The sequence below is a fragment of the Xiphophorus maculatus genome, chromosome 19 (assembly GCF_002775205.1).
Source record: "Xiphophorus maculatus strain JP 163 A chromosome 19, X_maculatus-5.0-male, whole genome shotgun sequence".
NCBI lineage: Eukaryota > Metazoa > Chordata > Actinopteri > Cyprinodontiformes > Poeciliidae > Xiphophorus > Xiphophorus maculatus.
The window spans coordinates 23,400,671-23,423,387 of NC_036461.1; the positions used below are offsets into that span (position 1 = coordinate 23,400,671).

General features: G+C 37.8%; 1 protein-coding gene across 6 annotated transcripts in view; it reads left to right on the forward strand.

Annotated features, from left to right (window-relative positions):
- numb (NUMB, endocytic adaptor protein) overlaps nt 1-22,717 on the forward strand; it is a 63,831-nt gene that overhangs the window by 20,895 nt on the left and 20,219 nt on the right. For 5 of the 6 annotated variants that reach the window (XM_023352611.1, XM_023352615.1, XM_023352613.1 and 2 more), the window contains exon 2: nt 20,052-20,188. In XM_023352611.1, coding sequence (XP_023208379.1) covers nt 20,063-20,188 — 126 coding nt within the window. In that variant the 5' untranslated portion in view covers nt 20,052-20,062. Of the gene's footprint in view, nt 1-18,486; nt 19,180-20,051; nt 20,189-22,717 lie in introns of those variants that run through there. The other variant, XM_023352612.1, reaches the window with a different exon arrangement.

The window sequence follows — 22,717 nt, forward strand, 5'->3', positions numbered from 1 at the left end:
TCAAAGTGTGGTTTGAAAACATACCCGGAAAATGCTTGAAAAGTGTTTGAATTTTGCTGTGGGAAAAGTATGCGAACCCCGCTAAGTAAGGCTCACCACCACCATCAGTTTCTGAAAGCGTCCTCTTTGCTTCACACTTGCTTTAGCTTTACCAGAGAAATCTACTGGGTAAATAACTTGACAATTTTGCTCAGTCCACTGTGCATCTTGGTATTCAGCAGCCATGTCTTGACAAATATCCCAGCCAGAGCACAGAGGGAGCTAGACTCAGGTATGTGCAAAGAATCCCTGATGTGTGCAGCTCAACAACTGTGCTGAATTTTACATTCGACCCTTTTCAGTTGGCTTCTTGACATCAATGTAACCTGCTTTTTATTGTGGGGATTCCTGCTGCTTTTGTGGCTATCTCTTCCTTCCTTCTTTTCAGCAGACCATGACGGGCAGCTTATATTTTAAGCTGCCTGTGATGAAAGGTTACTGTGGGATTTTAATTGTACTTTCTCAGCCAGGTTAGAGGGCAGGTGCATGGAGCAGAAAGGTATTTGGCCTTGACGCATGTACTTGGAGCACGCGTGTGTTTCTGTGAGTCGCAGTCTTGTCGGACAGCCAATGTGCCAACTGCATGTCTGTTCGCTCAGCAGGAAGTTCCTGTTCCACTCCGTCCTCTAGTCACTCATGCTGCTAGACTAAATCTGCCACTGATACACAAACACACACGCACACACACAAGGTGAGTGCCACTAACCCGTGGTACGGTGTTGCTGTTTAGACAAAAAACTCCATCACTATCAGCGCTCTGATGCAGTTGTTTCTATGTGGCATTTATCTTTTTCCTTCCCCCAATTTTGTAGTTGTAATTTGTCTTTATACAATAATGCAGTGCTTTACATAAGTGTGAATACTTGTGCTTTTATACATTTCAAACAAAAACATTGACATGTTTTATTGGAATTTGGTGCCAAAGACCAACACATCATAAATAGCTGCAAAGCAGAAGGAAAAGAAAATTTTCTGCCCATGATCAGGTAAAGGTAGTCAGAATCCATTCAACTGGCCTAATATGTTTTTGCCAAACAAAATTTGAATTCAAAATACTTAAAATATCCTGGCTGAAATTACCGTCATGCTAGCACTGAAATTGCAGCGACGATTGCAATCTGATATTTTGTGCAGCTCTAGAACATCAGAGGAAACTAAGGTTATGGATAAAGTAGTGGCATTGTTTAAAGCATGGTTAGGTTCTGCAGCAATACCCCAAGCTTTGAACATCTCACTTTGGTTTTTGGCAAAACTGTGTGGCAGAAAAACTAACGCTAACACCGTCCTCCCAGTAAAACATGATGGTGGCAGAAGCATGGTGTGGGCATAGTACAGCTGGTCATGGTTAATGAGAAAGTGGATTGAGCTAAATGCTGGATGAGAGCATTTTAGTTGAAACTGATTCGTTAAATGTTAATTCATACTGGCCGACATGAACCAAGGATTAAATATTTACCATCTCAAGCCACGAGGAAAGCTAAACCTGGGCTGAAGGAAGATGGCCAGAACTGGAGGAATGACTCCACTGTTGAGTGCTTAAATATCGCTGTCAGGCTTTTGAACAGCACAGTTATGTCTCTTCTTCCTGGTACTTACCAAGGAGGTGAATATATGTCTTTGCAGGTGGGCATTCTTGGTGCCGCCTCTTTATCCTCCTGGACTTACTGCAGGCGTCTCCGCTTCACTGCACACTTCATCGACTACGGTAGAAAAATTTGATGAAGTAGCAAATATTGTCAGAACACCAGCGGAGCAGAAGCATTCCTGACAAAGCTGATGAAGCTCGGACATCGGTGTGTCAGAAACCGCCAGCAGACTAAACACAACGTGTCACCGGAACCTTCCATCAACATGGACGAGGTCAACCTATCGTTTGACAATTTCTAAAATAAAGTTGACCAATACTCCGGAGCAACTTATAGTCCGGAAAAATATGTTAATTAAGTGTTTAATAGCAATGATTGAGAATGAACCAGGACTCACATTTTTCCTTCTGCTCTCTAGATTCACTGACTATCAAATTATTTTAACTCTATCATCTCTATTGATTCCCTTTCTTCTTTCATGCTTCACTTTGTGTGTGTTGTGTCTTTTCCTCCTCTGCATCTGTGTGTGTACAAACTTATCTGAATCTCATTTCAACATTAGGATGTTTATCTGATTTATTAAAACAAGTCAAAATGCACGGGGAAAAAAGGTTCCCAGCAGAGTTTTGAAGGATACATCCCCCCCTCCCCAGCAATCTCTAGATGGTGATGGGGAAGTCACTGAAGAGTGACAGGCCTTTTTCACAACGTGAAGACCATTAACCTGCACACTGACACCATTCCTCACTTTGATGCTTCCAGCACCTGACGTATGCTCAGCCAGCTCAAATTATCTTTCTTGACACACAAATTAACACGCGGAAACAAATCCAGAATGCAAATGTTTATCTCGATCAATAATAAAAAAAAAGAAAATGTATTGACCTGTTCTTTTTTTTTTCCTTTTCCCCCTCTGCTTTGCAAATGCGATGTAAATTATTATAATGAAATAAATTATGCTGCCTGGTCAGAGGAACCACATAAACGCTACATTTTTAATGGCTTTTGTAGAAGTCACAGCCACAGCAATTCTGCTTTTCAGTTGAAACCATCGCAGGCAAGATCGACCAGTCATATCTGTGCAGTGAAATTCCCCTCGGTTTGGTTCAGGGGATCATTTGGGGAATGCATTAATAAGTCTCTAATCACTGAATCATTTCTTTTTCTTTGTAGTTTTGCTTTGATGCCCAAATGAACGCGTCTTTATGATCTTTTATCTGCAGTCGATGGGCAATTCATTTCACTTTAAACAATAGGGCTAACCTTTCCTTACCCTCTCCAGGAAGTTTTCAATAGATGCATTTTCATAGGAAATTAGTTTGAAAATGAATCTACCAAGAGCTTAGTTTCAACTCAAATTCAAACAGTTTTATTTTGGCTGAGGAATCTGTTATTCATTATGGTACCTTATTTTATCTGTACCTCCACTGTTTCTCTGTAGCTTTGATGAGTTGTTTAACAATCTGGACGCTCGTTATGTGACCGTTACATTCAGATGCAGGGGGTTTATGGTTGCCTGACTGTCAGCGGTAATGAGTGATGTTTCAAACAAACTGGTCTCTGCGGTGTCACCCACCCAGCAGGCTTTAAGTCAGAAACGACGGGGCTGCTGTCGGTGGCTGGAAGGTAACCGTGAGGGCTTTGATGAAGGATCGCTAAAGCGCAATGCAACATCTGTGTAAAATTTACCACAGATTGCTTTAATCGTGTTGTTATCGCTGATCATCCTGTGCAGTTTATGATTTTTGTGAATTAGTGGCTTGGCAGGGGTGTACTTAGTTTTCATGGTTAAGGAGGCCTTTCACTGTCAAAGTTAGACATTTTGGGATGGAACCCAAATGTCTAACTTTGTATTTCTAAATACAAATATTTTTATTTGTATTTTAACAACAAATATGTTGTAATTTTCCTCTCAACTTAGAAAGTTTGCAATACATAAAAACTCAACTACTTCAAAAATTCAGTCTCTTATATTTTTCTTCTTCTGCGATTGTTATTTTTTCCACCTGTGCAATGTTATCCGAGCCGATGACACAGGTAGGTTATAGCAGACATTAGCCTATAAACAAAACAGGCATTAAGTCTGAATAGCAGCCCACAAAACATTTGGTTTGAGGCAAAGTTTTCATGTGCCATTGTACACAAGTTATTTGCTGAAACAAACCTGATTGACTCGCAATTTACTGTGTACTGTGTCAGCTGGAGCTAACATTATTAGCAGCAACTAACGCAAAACCAAAAGAACATGGAAGATAATGACTGAATGTTAGACCGTCACAATCACAAATTTCAGCGGACGATTAATTGTCCCAGAAATGATTGCAGTAAACCCTAACGTTTTAGAGACTGTTTTTAAGTAACATATTGAGAATGGAATAATAATACAATTTTGTCCTCTTAAAGATGAATAAACTTTAGTTTTGTAAAAACACATTACACTTGTACTGGAAGATATTTTAAATATCCAAAAATAAACAGGAATAAAATGAAACGATAAATAAAACAGAAGTAAAAAACACATGCAACTGAAACTATAAATAAAATGGATTATGAAGTTTCTGTAATCGAAATAGCCCTTCGAAAAATATTAATCAGAAAGGAAGTTATTGAGCTTATTTTAAATCATCATAAAATGAACTGATTCATTGCGACAGGCTTAATGGATGTTTCAAGTGACAATGAAGCATCTAAGAGTCTTTGTAAAATTTGAGAAAATGTTTTCATGCCAAGGCTTTTCATAAACAGCTTGACTTAGAAACTAGAACTTTATTTCAATGACGTCCAGGTGAAATTGAAACGGCTGACTGTTACTTATGATGGCACCTAGCTTATGCCATCGACCTAGAATGTATTGCAGTGTGAACAACATGGCGACATCCTTGAGACAATACTTTACTTAAATTTATAACAACTAAACCGCCGACAGTATTTTTGCTTTGTTGTTCTTACAACAGAATTAAATATTTCTCAAATAAAAGTTTTTGTTACAGGTAATTGTGAATTCCTTTAACACCTTACTACTATTAAAAATGGCTAACTTTGCGTGTTTCTACAGTAATAACTTCCACACGAAAGAGTGTTGTCAATAACCACCTAGCACTTAGACATAGTGCATTCACAGGTCAGAAAAGATAGTCAATAACTTGAGTTGTTGCAGTTCAGAAGCAGTAGGAAGTAGCTTCATGTTATTAAATGTGAGCAAAAATGTCTAACCACATAATATGACAAAAGAAAGTAATGAAATAACGTCACATTAACTTGATGTCTAAGTGTTTGTAAGGGAAGGCTTGGCATTATGAAGTTGATATAGAATAAGTATGTTTGTGTTCAATTGCTCACTGTATTTGAGCATGGCAGCAGTTTAGCTTGTTTTAAGGATTGGCTTGTAAGGGAATGTTGACATTTATGACTTTGACCAAAGTTCTGATAATACTAGAGTCCCCGCCTCCTCACGTGCGGTGTCAGCTTGCATCAGCTGTTTTGACCCAGATGGGGTATTTTCCATTTTTTTGTTTGCTACTGATTGGACTGGATTAGTTTATTTAACATCTTAGGCCACAACGCTTCCTCTGAAACTTGTATAAATATCTTTAAGCCTGTACTCTCGTAGCAAGGCTGCCATATGTAGGAGTAATGGATCACGCATTAACAGCACCTGGTGAATATGTAACGTTGGCGGTGTTTCTTCAGGTCACTGCTGTGTACAGAGGAAATACTCTGTGTGCACAATTCAGCCTGGTTTTTTCCGAGTCTCTCTCTTTCTTGGCTGTTTTTAGAAAGCTTGTGTCTGGTGCTTCCTCTGCTTGCTAATGCTGCTGCTTTAATTTATATGGGAAATACAACTCATTTGGAGAGGAAAATGAAAATATGGTCTTTGTGAGATGCCTTTTCACTCACATTCTTTTTAAATTCCCATAAAAATTTTAAAATTTTTTACATTTGGGAGAAAACAATGCTGTCAGCGTTTCCAGTCCAGGTATTGTCTAGTTGCAAGGCGGTCATAGTGCCAGTAAAGCAAAAACATTTTCAAGATCCCTTGATTGGTACTGATTTTTTTTCATTGGCATGTCAATTTTGTTTCTTTTTTCTCTTCAGTTATTACATCAATAAATATCTTCCTATTTCTGTCTGTAAACTCATCCACCAATAATGTGCACTTTGAACATCAGATAAAGGTTACGGCCATTTGCTTTTATGCATAGTTAAGGGTCACCATGGAGCATCTTTATTTCCTTTTGGATTCAAAATGACTGTCTCTAATTAAATAATGGTGGTAAATATAGCTACTAAATGTACAATAGTTTTTAAATCAATTGAAATCAGCCCAGATTTCCTTAATTTTGGGAAATTGGCAATCAGCCAATACACGTATGAAAAACTGTTTTTATCCACTCCCAGGAAGGCTAGAAGGCGAGCCACCGTTCCCTTTGCTCCGCTGTGTGATACTGACTTCACTTTCACAAGGTTCTTTTTTTTTTCCAAGATCTTCTGCTTCCTATCATAACTGCGTTTCTATTGCAAACTTTGTTGATATTTTCCTAATTTACTCGATAAGTCATTAAAAAACATCCCACATTAACAACATCAACATCTGGTTGTTGATCGCATGCCTTGTGATGCGTAAAAAGTATTTCCATTTCAGTTTTACAAAATACAGCAATTTTAATACGTCTGAAAAAGCACCTCACACCCAGCGCAAAAAATTGTTACTGTGAAACGTGAGTTATCATCAAAATTGTCATGTTTCCATTACTAACATTTATGTTTGTAATTCCAATTTGTGCCTTTATACGGTCAATGGGAACACGGCTAATAGAAAGGATTAAAGAAAAGGATATCTGTTTCCATTCAACCAGCAAAGAAAGTAAGATCCATCTGGTTGGGTACGGCACTGAGGCATGGATCACACAATTACCTTTCGGCTCCATGAAGATATTTTCCCACGGCTGCCACATGAGTTAGTCCCTATTGTATTTCCAGCAGCAGCTTCCAATAAATAGAAAGGAGAATTGATGGAGTCGGACGCTGGGAACACTACATCAAACCGCTCCTGGCTGACCGTTGCTTTTAGTCCCCTACTTCTCCGAACGGCACAACGGCAGTGTTTACACCTTCTTCTAGTGATTAAAACGCCTCTCCATTTGAGGTCTCCTCTGGCGAGATTCTTTGGATCTATTGGGTGAAAATAAGGATTAGAAATCTTGAGGGTGACTTGTTGACATCCTGTGTGGGGAAGCATCACAGATCGTGATTGATTTTAGTCTGTGAATCATAACCGGGGTACGCCTGTCGGGAGACGATTCAGTGACAAATGATTTGTGAGGATTCTACCCTGGATGCTTAAATGTGGCCTCTGCTGCTAACTTTAAGTGAAGAGTTAAATGGTGTGCTAGCTGGTCAAGTTGCTCGTTGTCCGGACATAATCACCACACCTAGAGAGAGACAGTATGGATGGAACAACACATTGATGTGCAACTGTAAGATCTGGTCCATATGTTTTATTCGTTTTTCTGCCAGTCTTTAGCTTAGGAAATAAGGGTCACTGTGTCATTCTGAGGGCAGAGAGAGGGCCTGTAATTATTTAGTGGCGGACAGGGAGCTTGTCAGCAGGTCAAACAGTGGCTAACACTCCTATTCCCTCCATTTCCTTCCTCTGTAGCATTCCATCCATCTACACCATGGCCTTATCACTTGCTCTCTTGTAGTTGAGGATTTAGCTTGGCCTGGTTCAAAGAATAGATGTTCTACCCGGCCTGGGTCAGTACGATAGGTATTAGAACGAAGAATAGGAAATGATTACATTTAATTAAAAGCACTGTCTATTTGAGGTGATTCTGATACATCATCTTAAGCCAAAATATTGAATAAACTTGGTCCAAATGGATAAATTGTGCAGACGTTTTACACCTTTTGTCATTCTGTTCTACATAGAGCGATACAAATTAAACAAGATTCGATTAGCTGATTGGGTACAACCTGGAGTCAACTGTATAAGACATGCTGCTTGTAGTTTTAAAACGACTGTTTTAAATTAAATAAATCCACTTATCTAAAATTAAGGCCTTATAATGACTTAATTTCAATTCAGAAAAGTAAGTTGGCCTTAAATACAATGATCACTGGTCTTAAACTTTGTCTTGGCAGGACAGCTTAATTGTATTTTCTACGTATTCTCTTTCTATCAGCTGGAGTCACACAGACATCTTCATTGCATTCTGTTACGCAATGCTAATACCCTTGCTAGCTAGCTCGCTAGCTTTTTGCGTCTGTCAAGGGTAAATGCATATCGCCGGTTGACTGGATGAAGTTTGTATATATATCATTTGAAATACAGATATTAAATTCAATTGATAACCGTTGTAGAAAGATTGTATAAAGTTTTATTTTTGAGTTGCTGAAATAGCGTAGCGTTGAACTGCTGAGGGTGTCTGCTGAACCCTGCAGACACACTATGATTATTTTATCGATTAGTCCAATAATCGGATAAATAAAATAGCACTTTCTGCAGATTTTTCATTTAACCACTTAAACTTATTTTCTACATTAAAAATATGCCAAAAATGCAAATAAACAATTCAATACATTTGTCTAAATAAGAAAATAAACATTTTATTGCCTAATATGGCGTAAGATAGCAAAGGATGCATCTGCAGCTAAATAAATAAACTTTTAAGTATTTATTTTTTTCTGCTGCACTTAACATCAGTAAAGTGTAGTGCTAATCTGACAATTTCAATAAACTAATTAATAACTGGATCACAAAAACTCCTTAATAGGTGAATTTTACAGAATTTGAATCAGGTGAAAATCAAACTATGACACTTGAAGAGTTCTGTGTAGAACATATTCAAAGGCAAAGAAGTTTTTTGTTTTTTTTTAATCTAAAATACAAAATATATTTTTTGTTCAGTTTTGGCTTAATTGCTTGCCTGACGTTTTTTTTTTTATTTCAGCAAATGGCCTTTTTTGAGCCACAATGTAGTTACCAATTAATTCATTACTAAATTACTTGATGATTATTTCAATAATTGATTAATCGCAGTCACCTCAGCCCTAACATCTTGATGTACCGTAATCAACCCATATCTACATTTTACAGTTAATAATACTAACATCTTTTCGCTCACGTGTTTATCTGGCCTTCAGAGGGTGCGATTGTTTCCGTTAGCATTCAGCCGGTTGAACCAGCCTGCAGACGCGCTCTGTACCTGACAAAAGTGATTCAGCCTGCTTTGCAGAGTGCGGCGAGAAGTGTGCTGATCATCAAAGCAGAGCGCGAGTGTGCTGAGCCTGGAGCTCAGTGATCGGCTGCTGATGACTTCCAATTATTTCCTCACAGTCTGCAATAAATGGTGAGATGTTATAATTTAGCATTTTTCTACTGATTAGTTTACAGCGGGGAAAATAAGCATTTAAACTGGGAATCTTTCATGTTTCCCACTTGAGTACACCTCAACTATGAAAGACAGAATCTTAAAACAAAATCGGGAAATCAATCTAAAATAAATAATTAGCATTTTGTTGCATGAAATGAGTATCTAAGACAATACAAAAACAGAACTTAACATGTACGGTTGCAAAAATCAGACAAATTCCCCACTGCTTATTGGACTGTTGGTAAATTGAATGAAGAAGGTTCCAGAATGCGAAGATATTTAGGCTTTAAAAATGGCTTTGAATTGCATAACACCGACACCGCATGATCTCCTTACATGCATTAGCATAAATGCATTATGTTTGTAGAAATGTCTTCAAATGCCTAAAAAGATGTCTTTGCTCGCGCCCACATATTAGAATGCATTTTCAAATATGCGTTGTATAAACATTCAATAAGATGCAAAGGAAGAATTAATTTAACTGGCACAGTGCCTGCATGGCAGATCTATTCCTGAGCAAGCGTTCAGTTATTTTGGCATCTAGTCATGCCGCTATTGCCATTTCTTTCTACACTGTCAGAACAAATGTGGCACTTTTTGATTTTATTCAGATTATTCCAATATTGGGGATCTCACTGTGTTAAAAAAACCCCAAAAAACCCCCCCAAAAAACGACCCAAATATTTGAAGTCTAGCTTTAGCAGCAAATGCTTTTGTTTCACAGTAATATCTGTTTACTTCTCATGAAGACATCATGTCATCTCTGGGGTATTGAATGGCCTCAATTTAGGTCGGTCTTCCCCCGAGTGTCGATGTGTATGACTGTAATTAATTTTGTGGTTTGATGCCACCCAGAACATTTCATTTTGAGGAGTGACTTTGCTAATTGAGTGAGCCATTGGATCACTCATGTCTGTACCCAGAATCTCAATACTGGACTATTTATAAGTCAGTATAGAGCAGTGTCGTTTTTGTGTATCTGCTTCCCTAATTCGTCATGTTTTGTCACCATAGACTTATCGAACCAAAACCACACTGTTCTTTCTAGAGCTGCAGCTAATGATTTTGCTTGCTGACTAATTTGTAAATATTTTTCAAAGTAGCTGATTAGTCAATGGTTATTTTTAATCAACTTCTGCTTCGTGTGGGTGCATCCTCTGTTACTAAATATGTTTGTCAGGTCAAAAAAATCCCCTGCTAAGAATAGCTGTTTAGTGCTGGATAATTCAGGTTTGACCAGTTTGATTCTAACATTTTAAATTAGAGCTCTATTGGGTCGGTCCAGACTTTTTAACCTTTTTAATTCAAGTTCTGAATCACATGGCAACTTTATTAGGGTCTTAATCACATATTAGGGTTGCTGTAAACAGCATTAACATGAGTAACTGGAATGGTGTGTACTTAGCTGCTCTTATTCATTAGCTTTTGTTTCGTAAAACTCCTGAAACATGACTGAAACATGAGGGTAAACCATCTTACTAGTGTTTTGAGATGGTCATCGGAAACTAGGTTTTATTTCTATGCCTGTCGCAGTAAGCAATAAAGCAATTATTATTATTATCGCAGGATTAATTAAAACAAATTCAGGAATTTCCATTTGCATGATTTTATGCTTTTTCTTTTTTTTTTTCCTTTCCCTCTTTCTACCAAAGGCTGGATGTCAAAAGCAGTCTGATGCTTTGGTCTGAGCTAGACCCTTTTCTTGAAGGACAATTTTGTTTACAGAGATTTCATAATTCATTTTATTTATTGTTTTGTTTATTTATTTTGGTTATTTAAATTGACTTGCAGTTCCACTGATAAATGTTCATTAGAGTTTGAAGTTTATTGATATTCGATCTTGCCATTATCATTATATTACTTCAAAATGGTTTCAAAACGACAATATTATCATTTAACCCAAAAACTGGTGGGGAAATTTATCGTCCTGCAAAATTTATTATTGTGACAGACCTAGTTATTTCATGTCACAATAAACAGATTTTGTTTTGGGAATGTGACTGCTGAGCACCGCTCCACAACCCGGCGCCAAGTTCTCCATCTCGGTTTTGTTCCATTTTCCGCCCCTTCAGAGGACACTTCCCAGAGGAGACATCCGTTGATCAGTTTTGGTTTGATGCATTTTTAGCGCAACAGGCACAAGCCATGTTTATAGCAAGGAATAACTTACTGCTCCTGTCAAATTAAGCTGCTGTCCATGCGGGTTGTCACCTTTTTTTCACCCATCCACAGCTGGAACACACTGTGATATGAGATGCTTTATTAGTTTTTGGTCCCAAATGGTGGGATTCTCATTACCCTTTCCCTTATGTGTCCCTTGTTAGCTTTGTGAAGCCGACATTCAACATATCCCCCTTACCCACCTCCAGCTCTTCCTTCTTCTACATTACAAAACTCAAAGCACACAGGGCGTCCAGACAAATTGGAGCTCCACAGTACCGGCAACATCCAGGGTCAGTCTACCCTATGATTTGAGGATGTACAATATTACTGTTGATCTTTAGGCTATAAACACACACAGAACAGAATTTCCTGAATTTCCAAAATGGGATAAACGGTATCGGCTGGCAAAGCGGTGGGACAAGTGGCAAAAGGAGATTGTTGGAATGTTTTGTCTTGAACTGTCCCTCTTTCTCTCACGCTCACGCTCACTCCCACTTTTAGCCTCTTACTCCCTCCTTACTTTGAAGCCCAACTGCTTTACTCATCCCTGGGATCCTTCTGTGGGGATTAATCAGTTTTCCTGGAGAGATTATTCAAATACTATTACATCTGCAGCCTGCTGCACCACAGCCCTCCCTCCTTCGCTCCTTCCTTCCTGGCACATCACAGACGAACGGGAGTCGACAACAGTCTTACTCCAGCTATTTTATTTGTATATTCTGTTAGTTCTCTTTCTCTGTGTTTCTCTCTCTTTTTTTAAGTATGGTAATAATTTTCTGGTTTCAAAAAGCATTGCACAAGGTGAGACTTAGGACTTTCCACCTTCTCCCGTTTACTCTGGAGTTGTGTATGTTCCCATGATTACAGAGTGGGTATAAATGGTTCTTATGTAATTGTTCTCATTAGTGGTAAATGTGGAGAAGCCAAGGGTTCTCACAGCACCAGCGTACTGGAGCTCTGACAGATCCAGCAGGGTACCGATCCCTGCCTTTACCTCCCCACACGACCGCTTGACTCCAGCCCGATGCCTTTTAACCTTTCTATTAGCCCTTTGTTGTATTTTGCTTTTCAAGTTTTAAAATGTGACTTTTGATGCTTGAGATCATTTATTTTGGGAAACAAACTCCAACCGATTGTCCCAAATTTACAATGGTCACAATGAGACTGAAAACAGAATTTTAAACAGACACGTTTAAGCAATTCATTTTATAATAAGCAATTAATTGATTGATCTTGTGATGAATATTTTTGAAGGGCAATTTTGTTTAGAGACTTCATAATCCATTTTGTTTGTTGGGTTTGGTTGTGTTTTATTTTGGATATTTAAAGTGATTTCCAATTCCAATGTGGAGTTTTCTGCAGAAAATTAAAGTTCATTAGCGTTTGAGAGGGTGAACTTACATGCAATATGTTGGTTGAAAATGCTCTCAAAATAACAATATTATGATTTATCCCAGTCATTTCTGGACAATTTATTGTCTGGCAAATTTATCATGACAGACCTATTGTCAGTGTTTGGTCTATTGTTGGGAACAAAACAATTTAGGACAGTTAAAAATAAAAAAGCATTTTGTCTTACGAAAATCTTCATAAATCTCCAACTTTTTCAAGTTTTACTCATAATTTCACCGACAAATTTGATGTATGCAAATGACGGACAGGCAGAAAGTAGAGCGTAATTTAAGTAGAAGAGCTGATGTATTTTCTGGACCAGCTATCGGAAAAACTGCTGCATACAAACTTATTCATAAACTTGACACATTTGAACTGTTTTTCTTTGAGAGAGAAGTCGATTGCGCATCATGTTATAGTTGACCAACCTCTCTATATTCTGTTGAAGCCGTTTTTATTTCGCTGCACTTGCTGATCGCTTTAGTGTCTGGTGAGTTCTCCTTGTGGTTTGTATCTTTTGCAACGCCACGACACTTCTCAGAAATGCTACTTAACACACAAGACGAGCTGATTTCTTGTATTTCTCCACTTCAAGCTGCAAATGGTCCGTGGAGGACGCATCAATGGTTGTTTCAGTGCTGTTTCTGTGTAGTGATAACAGAAACTACACAGTTTTTGTGTGGTATGGTACATTTTTGGTTTGTGTATTTAATAACAGATCACAGTAGGTGAAAAAAACTAAACATAACTACTTTTCTAGCTCTTGGTGGTTTCATTCATCAGTTTCCATTTTTGTAATCTGCATTTATTAACTACATCTTGCCTCATTTCTCTTCTCTTTATATTTGTATTGTGCTGATTTTCCTGCCATTTTGTTTTTCTTTTAAGCTCTCGCCTGCTTTCCCATTTTCATACACCATGTTGCTTTTTTTTTTTTAGTTATTTAGGTAATCAAGGAACCAAATGTGCCAAACATGATTCACACCTGCTATTGTGCAGCACTAACACACACTATACTCCACTTCTTTGTGGCTTGTGCTTTTGGTTTTCTCTTCATTTAACAAAAAACACTATTTTCTGTCAGTCTTTCATATAAAATCCTGATAGAATGCAACAGCTTTTAACCATAAAACTGTACCTCATACTGGAAAATCCCTGGAGTAACGATAAAGATGGGGTAAGTCACCACCTGACAGAGTGACACAGTAATGCAGATTTATTACACAATGCCACTGTTTGACATTAGACTGTGAACATATGTTGCACCTTGTTGACCTGCTGGTTTGTTTTCACAGTTGAATCCCCGACTCTTTAGTGTTGACACAGATGTCAGATTCAGTCGTTGCTAAGCACTATGGACCAAAACTGTATATGCCTCTGTATAATATTTTGTAGAAAAAAAGTAATGCAAAGCTATTCAACTCCCTTTGTAATTATTGTAGAACAGATATTTTTAAGTTTTTGACTTTCCTCCCCTAGCCTGTGTATTTATATACTGTGTTGTTATGGTTACATCCTCTAAAAAGCTCATGTTTTTTTCAAGTGAAGAAAAAGAATCACTCAATAGAACGACACCATATTGGGGCCGTTGTAGATCGGGGAGAGGGGAAAAAAGAACTACATATCCGCCCCAAAACTCATGAAATTTCAGAATAATCTCTTTTTTTTTTTTAAAGAAAAACCGAGGAAAGTTCTGAGCTCCACCTTTAAAAAAAAAAAAAGACTCAGAAATTTCCATGTATTTTTTTTTATTATTATTATAGAAAATGTCTGAGATTAATCTCAAAATCTCTGAGACCAGTTTTATTCTCATATGTTTTTAGATTTGGTATATTTAGGGTTTCATATCATTTAGGTCACCCTAAAGTCTGTTTTAGAATTGATTAGTATGGTACTGAAACAATTAATCGTGATTAGTTGCGATTAATTGATTATTTAAATAATCGTCAACTAATATAGTAATTGAATTAAGTGCTGAGCCTTTCACATGTTGTCAGAAATATTGTTGTAGCTGCAGATGCATCCTTTGCTACAATTGTTAAAGTGCACACTGAAGGAATTTTTGAATACATTTTAAGCAAAAAAAAAAAAAGAGCTTATTTTGTTATTCAAAAATTTTCTAAATTATTTATTTTTATGCATTTCTTTACATGTAGCATTATATAAAATAAAATAAAAATCTGCAGAATGTGCCAGTTTTTTAAAACTCATTAATTGACAGACTAATTAATTACTGAAATAGTCATTAGCTGTAGCCCTAGTTTTCTGTTTCTTTGTTAATTACGCGTTTATTATCTGGGCTCACTGGAAGAAGAAATGCTGACTCTCAACATTTAAATATAGACTTTAAATACTTTTCAAGTTTATAATTCTCAATCATAGGATTAACTCTTGAGCTGCGTTTGTGTGTAAAACATTGAGCACTAGTGCAGTATGAAAGGTTCATTATCAGAGGCTTGAATTGAAGCCCTTTGTTGCGTTTCGCTCCTCGCTGTGTGTCAGAAGCTTCTGGCTCAGATCACTGGCGAATGTGGATCCTTTACGGCTCAGTGCTCACTTTGTGCCCTTACCCTCTTGACCTCTTTCATGGAACAGTAGGATCGTCGAGTTGGATTAAGAGTAGCAAGTCATAAAACTCTGCAGCCTGAGTCGGATTTTGCCCTTTCCAGACACGTAGCATTCTGATATCGCAAGGTGTATGCAAACGCATGTTGAGTTCTAGTTTCTTATTTGCATAGGCTAGGCTAGGTCAAGCACCAGCGTTCTTCGCAGATCCATACTTTGCAAAAGAATGCGGTCTTTTCCCACGCACATGAACAAACAGCCTGTTTTCACCCAGATTCCCTCCCTATCTTTTATCTCTTTTGCAGACAGGATCCTTAGGAGTGTGTGTGTGTGTGTGTGTGTGTGTGTGTGTGTGTGTGTGTGTGTGTGTGTGTGTGTGTGTGTGTGTGTGTGTGTGTGTGTGCGTGTGCGTGTGCATGTGTAGGATGGAAACTGGCAGTAAGGTGCTAAGAAATCTGGAAGATGAGTCAGGTCAGTAGCTCTGTTTTACCACATCATAATTCTGGGGAATTAATAAGCAAATATGTTTGGGTTTTTTTCCATGCGTTTTAGTCTTTCTTTGACTGTCTGGTTGATTTCTCTTTTGTATTGTATTAATATTGGCTGATACCAATATAGAGCCGATACCATCTCGGCCAGAATCATGCATATTTCTATTACTTATTTTGTAGTGTGGAATGTTGGAAAAGGCTTTACTCTGTTGGATTACTCTAACAGAGAAAAATAGTCAACAATAAGTATGAAAACAACTGACCCATTTATTATTAACCAATGGGTCAGCATGTGGGATACAAGCGCTGCTGGATGGAAAACCTGGACTGGACTACATACTGGAGCGGAATGCTTCTATAGACATGCTTATATCAGAGATTTTAGATGAGGACTGATATAATACTCATTTTTTGACAGAAATCGGACTGGGACTCCTGTATTCTTTGAACGAGACATTAATTTTTAATCCATCAAAAAATGAAAGATTTACAAGAAAATATCTGTGAGTCAAAGCATATATTTCTAAGCCTTATTTGATCAAACAAAGTGTTTCAAAGTACATACTGCTGGTTAATTCGTTGTACGCTGGAAGTACTTCATTTTGATATTTTTAATCGATACGAGGGTGGAAAAATCACATTTTTGATATTTCACCTGCCAATTACTGAACAGTCGATTAGGGAAATATTCATGGTTTAGCATTGAGGCCACTACTTATAGCTAACCCAAGTTTTGTATCTTTATAACTGAGTTAAAGCAACAATCAGTCAGAACATAATTTCCCAGAGCTTGCTCTGCGTAATATTTCATTTGGTTTTCAGATGACTCCGAGTGTTTTCGTGTCTTCATGGTAACAGATGCATTAATTTTGTTGAGCCAGAGACTCAACGCAGACGGATTTGTTTTCCTCCAGTCCGCAGTGTGGAATCATGCAGTCTGTCACAGGCACTGCAGTGAGCCCAAACATGATATGACCTAAATAAATGAGTTTAATAGAGGAGAGCAGGAGTGAGCCATGGAGCAATATTTATCCCCCTTGTGTGTCGTCTTGTTTTCAAACGCAATACCCGTCTGCAGGCTACCACTTTTCCTATATGCTCATTGAAGGTTAAGTGTTTGTATGACACTTGGAGCTGTACTTTCACTCCATTTTTCCTTCTAAGCACCTGCTTTGGTGTCCATTTTCCTACCTAATTTTCGGGTTCATGCTTAGAACATTTTCGCTTTTGTCATGTTGCCACTTCAAATTTTTATGTACTTTGGGGGGATTTTGTTTGTTATACCAACACAAAGTATACATACTATGGTGAAAGAGTTGGAATATATAGTTGACCTCTTTTTTGTTTTTGTTTTTCCAAATTAAAATTAGAAAAACGTGTTGTGCATTTATATTTAGCTGCCCTAAGTCAACTTCTCTGTCCTGGCAGAAGAAAAGCTTCCCCACTCTGTGAACTACTGACACCACATTTCACACCATTTCTGGGTTTTTTTTGGTTTTTGTTTTTCTAAAATGACCTCTTATAAATCCTTTCTAAAGGCCAAAGTTGTGGAATGAACTGATAATAGACAAATCTATAAATTTTTGCAGTTCCTATAGTTACCATAGGTTACCTTGTGTGTCATTTTAGACGGTTGGCCATATTTTGGTCGGTTGCAGTTGTGCCAAATTCTCTCCGTTTTGTGATGATGGATTGAACAGCGCTCTGAGATGTTTGAAATTGCATTGTTGTTTTTAAAAAATATCCAAACATTACTTTTAACTTCTTTACAACCTCATCCCTTATTTATCTGCTGCATTGTTTGGTTTCTAAGTGGTCCAAGAAGGGAGCCTTGAGGAACCACATAGTAAATTTTTTTTTTACTGTTTTTAAGGAAGAAAAATAAACTTTTATGAGCTTTACATCTTGTTGTAATGTTATCCTCCCATTAAATACACATGTGGAGTGTGGGTTTGATTTCTTTTTTTTGTTTTTCTCTATGCATGTTTGAGAACTCCTTGAACCCCCTGACTCCGCCATGTGGCTCCTTCAGACTAGCCATCAGCAATTAGCAAACACCTGGTGGAACTGCACATCTGCTGATCTCATTGTGTGAAATATTTCTCAGTCCAGTGCTCCAACAAACTTAGTAGAGGAATCTTGATGTGATGACATGCTGAAGGCAAAGCGTTGGAAAGAGCGGGAACTTCTTAAAGAGACAGAGGCCCAATTTGAAGGCATTAAATTGCGAAGTCAAATTTCTTTTAAGTCATGTTTAATATAAACAGCATTTCTTTCTAACAACTAAAGGTGACATAACTAATTGATTGTGTTCTAAAATGATACAATTAGATTAGGAAACACACAATATCGGCGCTTTACATTTGTATAGAAACGTTTCACATAGAATCCAAATTAAATTCGCTGAACTTTGTCATTGTGTAGCGACTAGATGTTCAGAAAAAGTTTCAACTAGAGTAATTTCACAAAATCAAAATTTTTGCTTCACAGGACAAAAAGTAACCCTGATAGTCAGAAAACAATATTTATGAAACAAATATGCTTTTATAAAATTAGGAGCTTCAGCAGTACACTTACTACTTGAACTCATAGTAGTTAATAGTTTTTTTCCCTTCCTCCCAATGCCTCCTGGGTGTTATCACAAAATCTTAGATTACACATTTCAAATGAATTAACTGCGTTGCATTTGACTCAAGTTGTACGTGAATCATGCGTGTGACTCACTTACAGAGCAACTCCGACTCTGCGTTCTCTGTCACAACTACTCTCTTCCTGTCACAACAAGAGGTTTTGTGGCGTCGAGGTGTGCTTTGGCGTGATCGAACCCGGAAAGCTTTGTTTGTGTCCCGCCTGCAGAACTGGAGCCTGGCATGGACAGATAAGAAGAAAACCTCAACCTGAAGCTCACTGTCTGCTCCCAGTCACTGCAGGACACATTTCATTATGCAAGCAGTCAACCCGAGGGTGTGTGGGCTTGTGCGTGTGTGTGCAGGTGTAATTCTGCTGCTCATTCTTGCTGGTGTGTGTTCGTGGACGGTCGGCTCTCCTGGATTACAGACCTTAAATCCCGACAGATCCTCATCAGTTCAGAAGTCAGCGGGTACAACTCGTTAGTCCAGCAGTTTGCTGTACTCGTGTGTTGGAAGGGGGATTTCACTGCCGAGGGACTTTTGGTCCCCCCAGTTTTCTCGTTGATCTGGGAGATTTGAGCCAGGCTTGATGGACGGACCTCTCACTTCTAATTTGGATCAACAACTTTTAATTGGGGCTCTGCTTTTCTTGTGTAACTTAATCCGTGCTCAAAGAAGAGAAGAACTCCACATGGCAGTACTGCCACTTTAATTAAATGTGCTGTTTTTTCCCCCCATTTATTTCCTTGTTTGAATCTTATTGAAGATCATAAAGTTATTCTCAGAGAACATTCCTTATTTTGCTTATTTATTCATGTAATTATGAAGTAGAACAAAATTAAGAATGCATTAATTTTTTTTTACACTCCATTGTTGAGCAGGAGAACTAACAAAGGTCAAAGTGAAACCAGGATGTGAGCTCACAAACTGTGTTCAGGTAGTAAATGTGCTCTGCTCTTCTCTGTAGGCGTATTGTCTTCCAAATAAATGTGTTGACCTATAGACTTATATTTAAACTATTTTTTAAACTGCTTCTTGAATCATATTTTCTGTATCTGCTGAAGTAAAGAGTAAACAGGTCTGCAGCTGATGCATGATTAATTTCAGTTGTCTGAATTCTCATTGTTTTTTCTCGATTACTTCGGTAGTCAGAGATCTCGGTAAATAAAAACATGACTTTGAAAATATATTTTCTTCTCCTATTTGATAAGAACTGAAATTTAAGATCTAAAATACTGAGTTTGAACCCGAAGTATTTTTGTTCTTTTCTTGCTAGAGATCTTTCCCCTCCACCCCCAGTTTGAATAACCAAGACAAATTGTTTTAAACAGGCTTCACTTTGTAAAATAAAGTATGCAAACTGCAGCTTACCTCAACTATTTCCTATGAAAAGACAGTTATTTGTTTTTTTTTAAGTCAGAAAAGTTATATCAAAGGCTGTGTTCAATAATTTGGTTCAAATAGTTTAGATTTTGAACTGTGTTAAACAAATATGTTTTACATTACCTAAAACATGGCATAAAACCATTTATTTAATCTTATTATATAAATATTCCTGGAACTTGTCATGTATTTCACATGCGTCTGATATTTTATAGAATTTTTGTTTCAGTATAAACTGATGGAATTTGATAGAATATGGAACCTTATTGAATTATTCTAAATAAATGTTCTGTTTGTTTATGGACTTTTGCTCTTGTCAGTCACATAATCTGTAGACCACTTTTAAAAGATGGATTGGTTTCTGAATCGAATCGTGCCCCTAAAACGCCAGCTTCTTTAAATGAATTCCCTTTCTGCCCTTCACAGGGAGCGCCGCGATGAATAAGCTACGGCAGAGCTTCCGGCGCAAGAAAGACATCTATGTGCCGGAGTCGAGCCGGCCTCACCAGTGGCAGACGGATGAGGAGGCGGTCCGCAGCGGCAGATGCAGCTTCGCAGTCAAGGTGACTACTACCCCGTTTTGTAGCCGGAGTACAAACACGCCTGAAATCACTTATTTTGCAAACACAACTTGGCTGACCTTAAACTGTGAAACAACCGAACCTCAGAACTTCTCCTCGGTATCGGACTCCGCTGCGATTAATCAAAAGCTCTCAGAGGACGTGAGCGCAACTTTAATCTAGCTTACAGCTCTGTTAAAGATAAACACAATGCTTCCTGATCTTTACAGCTTTCTATCATAACTTGAATGAAGGTACACTACGATATAAAAATTACATTTGATCAATATTGGCAACAGCGGAAGGCCGGTCTGTGCGAAAAAGGGGTTAGTCCAGGGGTCCCCAAACTTTCTCCTGTGAGGGCCACATAACTTGTCCCTTCTCTGATGGGGGGCCGGGGTCAGTTTGTAACAGAAAAAGTGTGACGATTGTAAGAGTGCTAAACATAAAAATGTATTGTTTTTCAGAAAGCACAATCAAATAACCTTTTCTGGATTCTTCAGAGAACAAAAGTCAGGAAATAACACTATTTATGAAATAAATAATAACCAAATAACACTGGGTTCTCCACATAAAAAAAAAGGGTTAGGGTCAATTATATGCATGTATAAAATAGTTACTAACTAGTAGTTAATAATAAATAAAGTTCATTACTAAGGAACATTTATTTTATTGCAAAAGTCCAACTTATCAAATAAAAATGCACATATATGAAAATACTCTGGTATTGTTCAGGGGGCCGGACCAAATGTGGAGGCGGGCCGCATCTGGCCCGCGGGCCGTAGTTTGGGGACCACTGGGTTAGTCCATGTAGCAGCACTCTGACCTGCTCTTCTGCAATTGATGAAGTGGAGAGTTGGTCTTATTTTGGCAACACAGTCTTCCACTTTTGCAAACAGAAGTGCAACGGTACGCTTCCTCTCATCACATGGGGCCGAATGGTCACCTCATCTCAAGAAAAGGGAGAACTGAAGACCTGGGTTTTGTGAGAAGGAAGTTTTTGTTTTTTTCTTCACACAATACTGACATTTGTAAGTCTTTATTTGATGGAGATCTCCCCGTTTTACTGCAGGGTTGAATTAATGATGAAATCTAAGGCTTTAAGGTTACAGTAAGACAATGTAGAGATTTGTGTAGCCGCAAATTTGCATTTAGATCGTTTAAATCAGACATGCTGAGTCGGTTCCTTTTTTTTTTTTTTTTTTTTTTTGAGGTTCAGCAAAATTGTGGTAATTAAATCTGGCTTCAGCAGCCACAAGATTCTACGTATATTTTCAGCTTTAAAATCAAGGATTCATTTTTTCCCACAAAGTACATAAGGCAGGATTTATCCATGAGGAATTAGTGATGCACCAATCACGCTTCTCCAGGCCGATATTTGCAGTTTTACTTGACTGGACACAGAAAATGTTTGCAAGTCCTTTAATAAAGGTAATAGTTTTAAATCCAACAGAAAACAAAAGATAATTGCAACATTATCACAAGTTCTGCGTCGTAGAATGCATCTCAACATCCAATCCTTGTTTAATTTGTGGATTGTTTTCAGTTATTAACAATCTTGAACAGACATTATACAGTGCAGTTTTCTGGTTTAGTTGAGACGCTTACATAAATAGAAAAGATTAAACAAGAACATTTCCTTTCCTCTGCTCTTCCTCTCATTATGGGACAATGCAACCTACCATGCTGCTCCTCTGTGTCCCTCCTCCCCTTCCTGTTTCCAGACTCCCTCTCTAGGTGCCTCAGAACGAGGCAAGTTGTGTGCAAGTTGTTGCTGTGAAATTATCACCAACATTGGTGCAACTATGTTGTGTAGCACATCGAGAGCAGGAGAGGATGGATGACTGCATGTAATTTTATTTAGGTAAAGGATTACGGAGACAAATTCATTCCACCTTTTTAATAACTGTATTAGTAAAGAGGTTAAAAGTATGTTTAGCTTTATTTTTAACAAATTTGAACTTTTTTCGAGTGGGTCTGTTTCATAAAATCCCTGAAAGTTGTGTAAAGCTCGTGATTTTAATAAGACAAAATGTGAAAAAGTTCAAGTATGAGTACTTCTATAAGGCACTGTGGTCCATTCTTTATGGTCCTTTTTAAGGTGTTGGTGGAATTATGGTCAAATCAAATTGGCGGAGTAATTTGCAGCAGCTCTCTGTGAAACATGTAAAACCAGAGTGTCCACGCATCCTTAAAAAGTCTTAAATTCAAGCATGTCTCAGATTCACTTGATAAAATGCATGTTGGACTTAAAGACATTAATTACAGGTCTTTAAATTCCAAATTTAGTCTCAATTTTTGTTTTTTCTTTGGGCTTTTCTGCTTCATTGCATTGTATGACTCGAGGCAGTTGAGGCTGCTAGTAACTAGCTAGTAATGTACCCTCGCTAGCTTGCTAGCATTTTTATGTCCATCATGGGAAAGTGCAAATATATTGCCAATTTGTTGTGTTTTGTACATTTCTTCCACAACAGAAGATAACGTTCTTAAAAAATCTTAAAAGTGTAGAATTATGTAAATTTAACTTTTTTG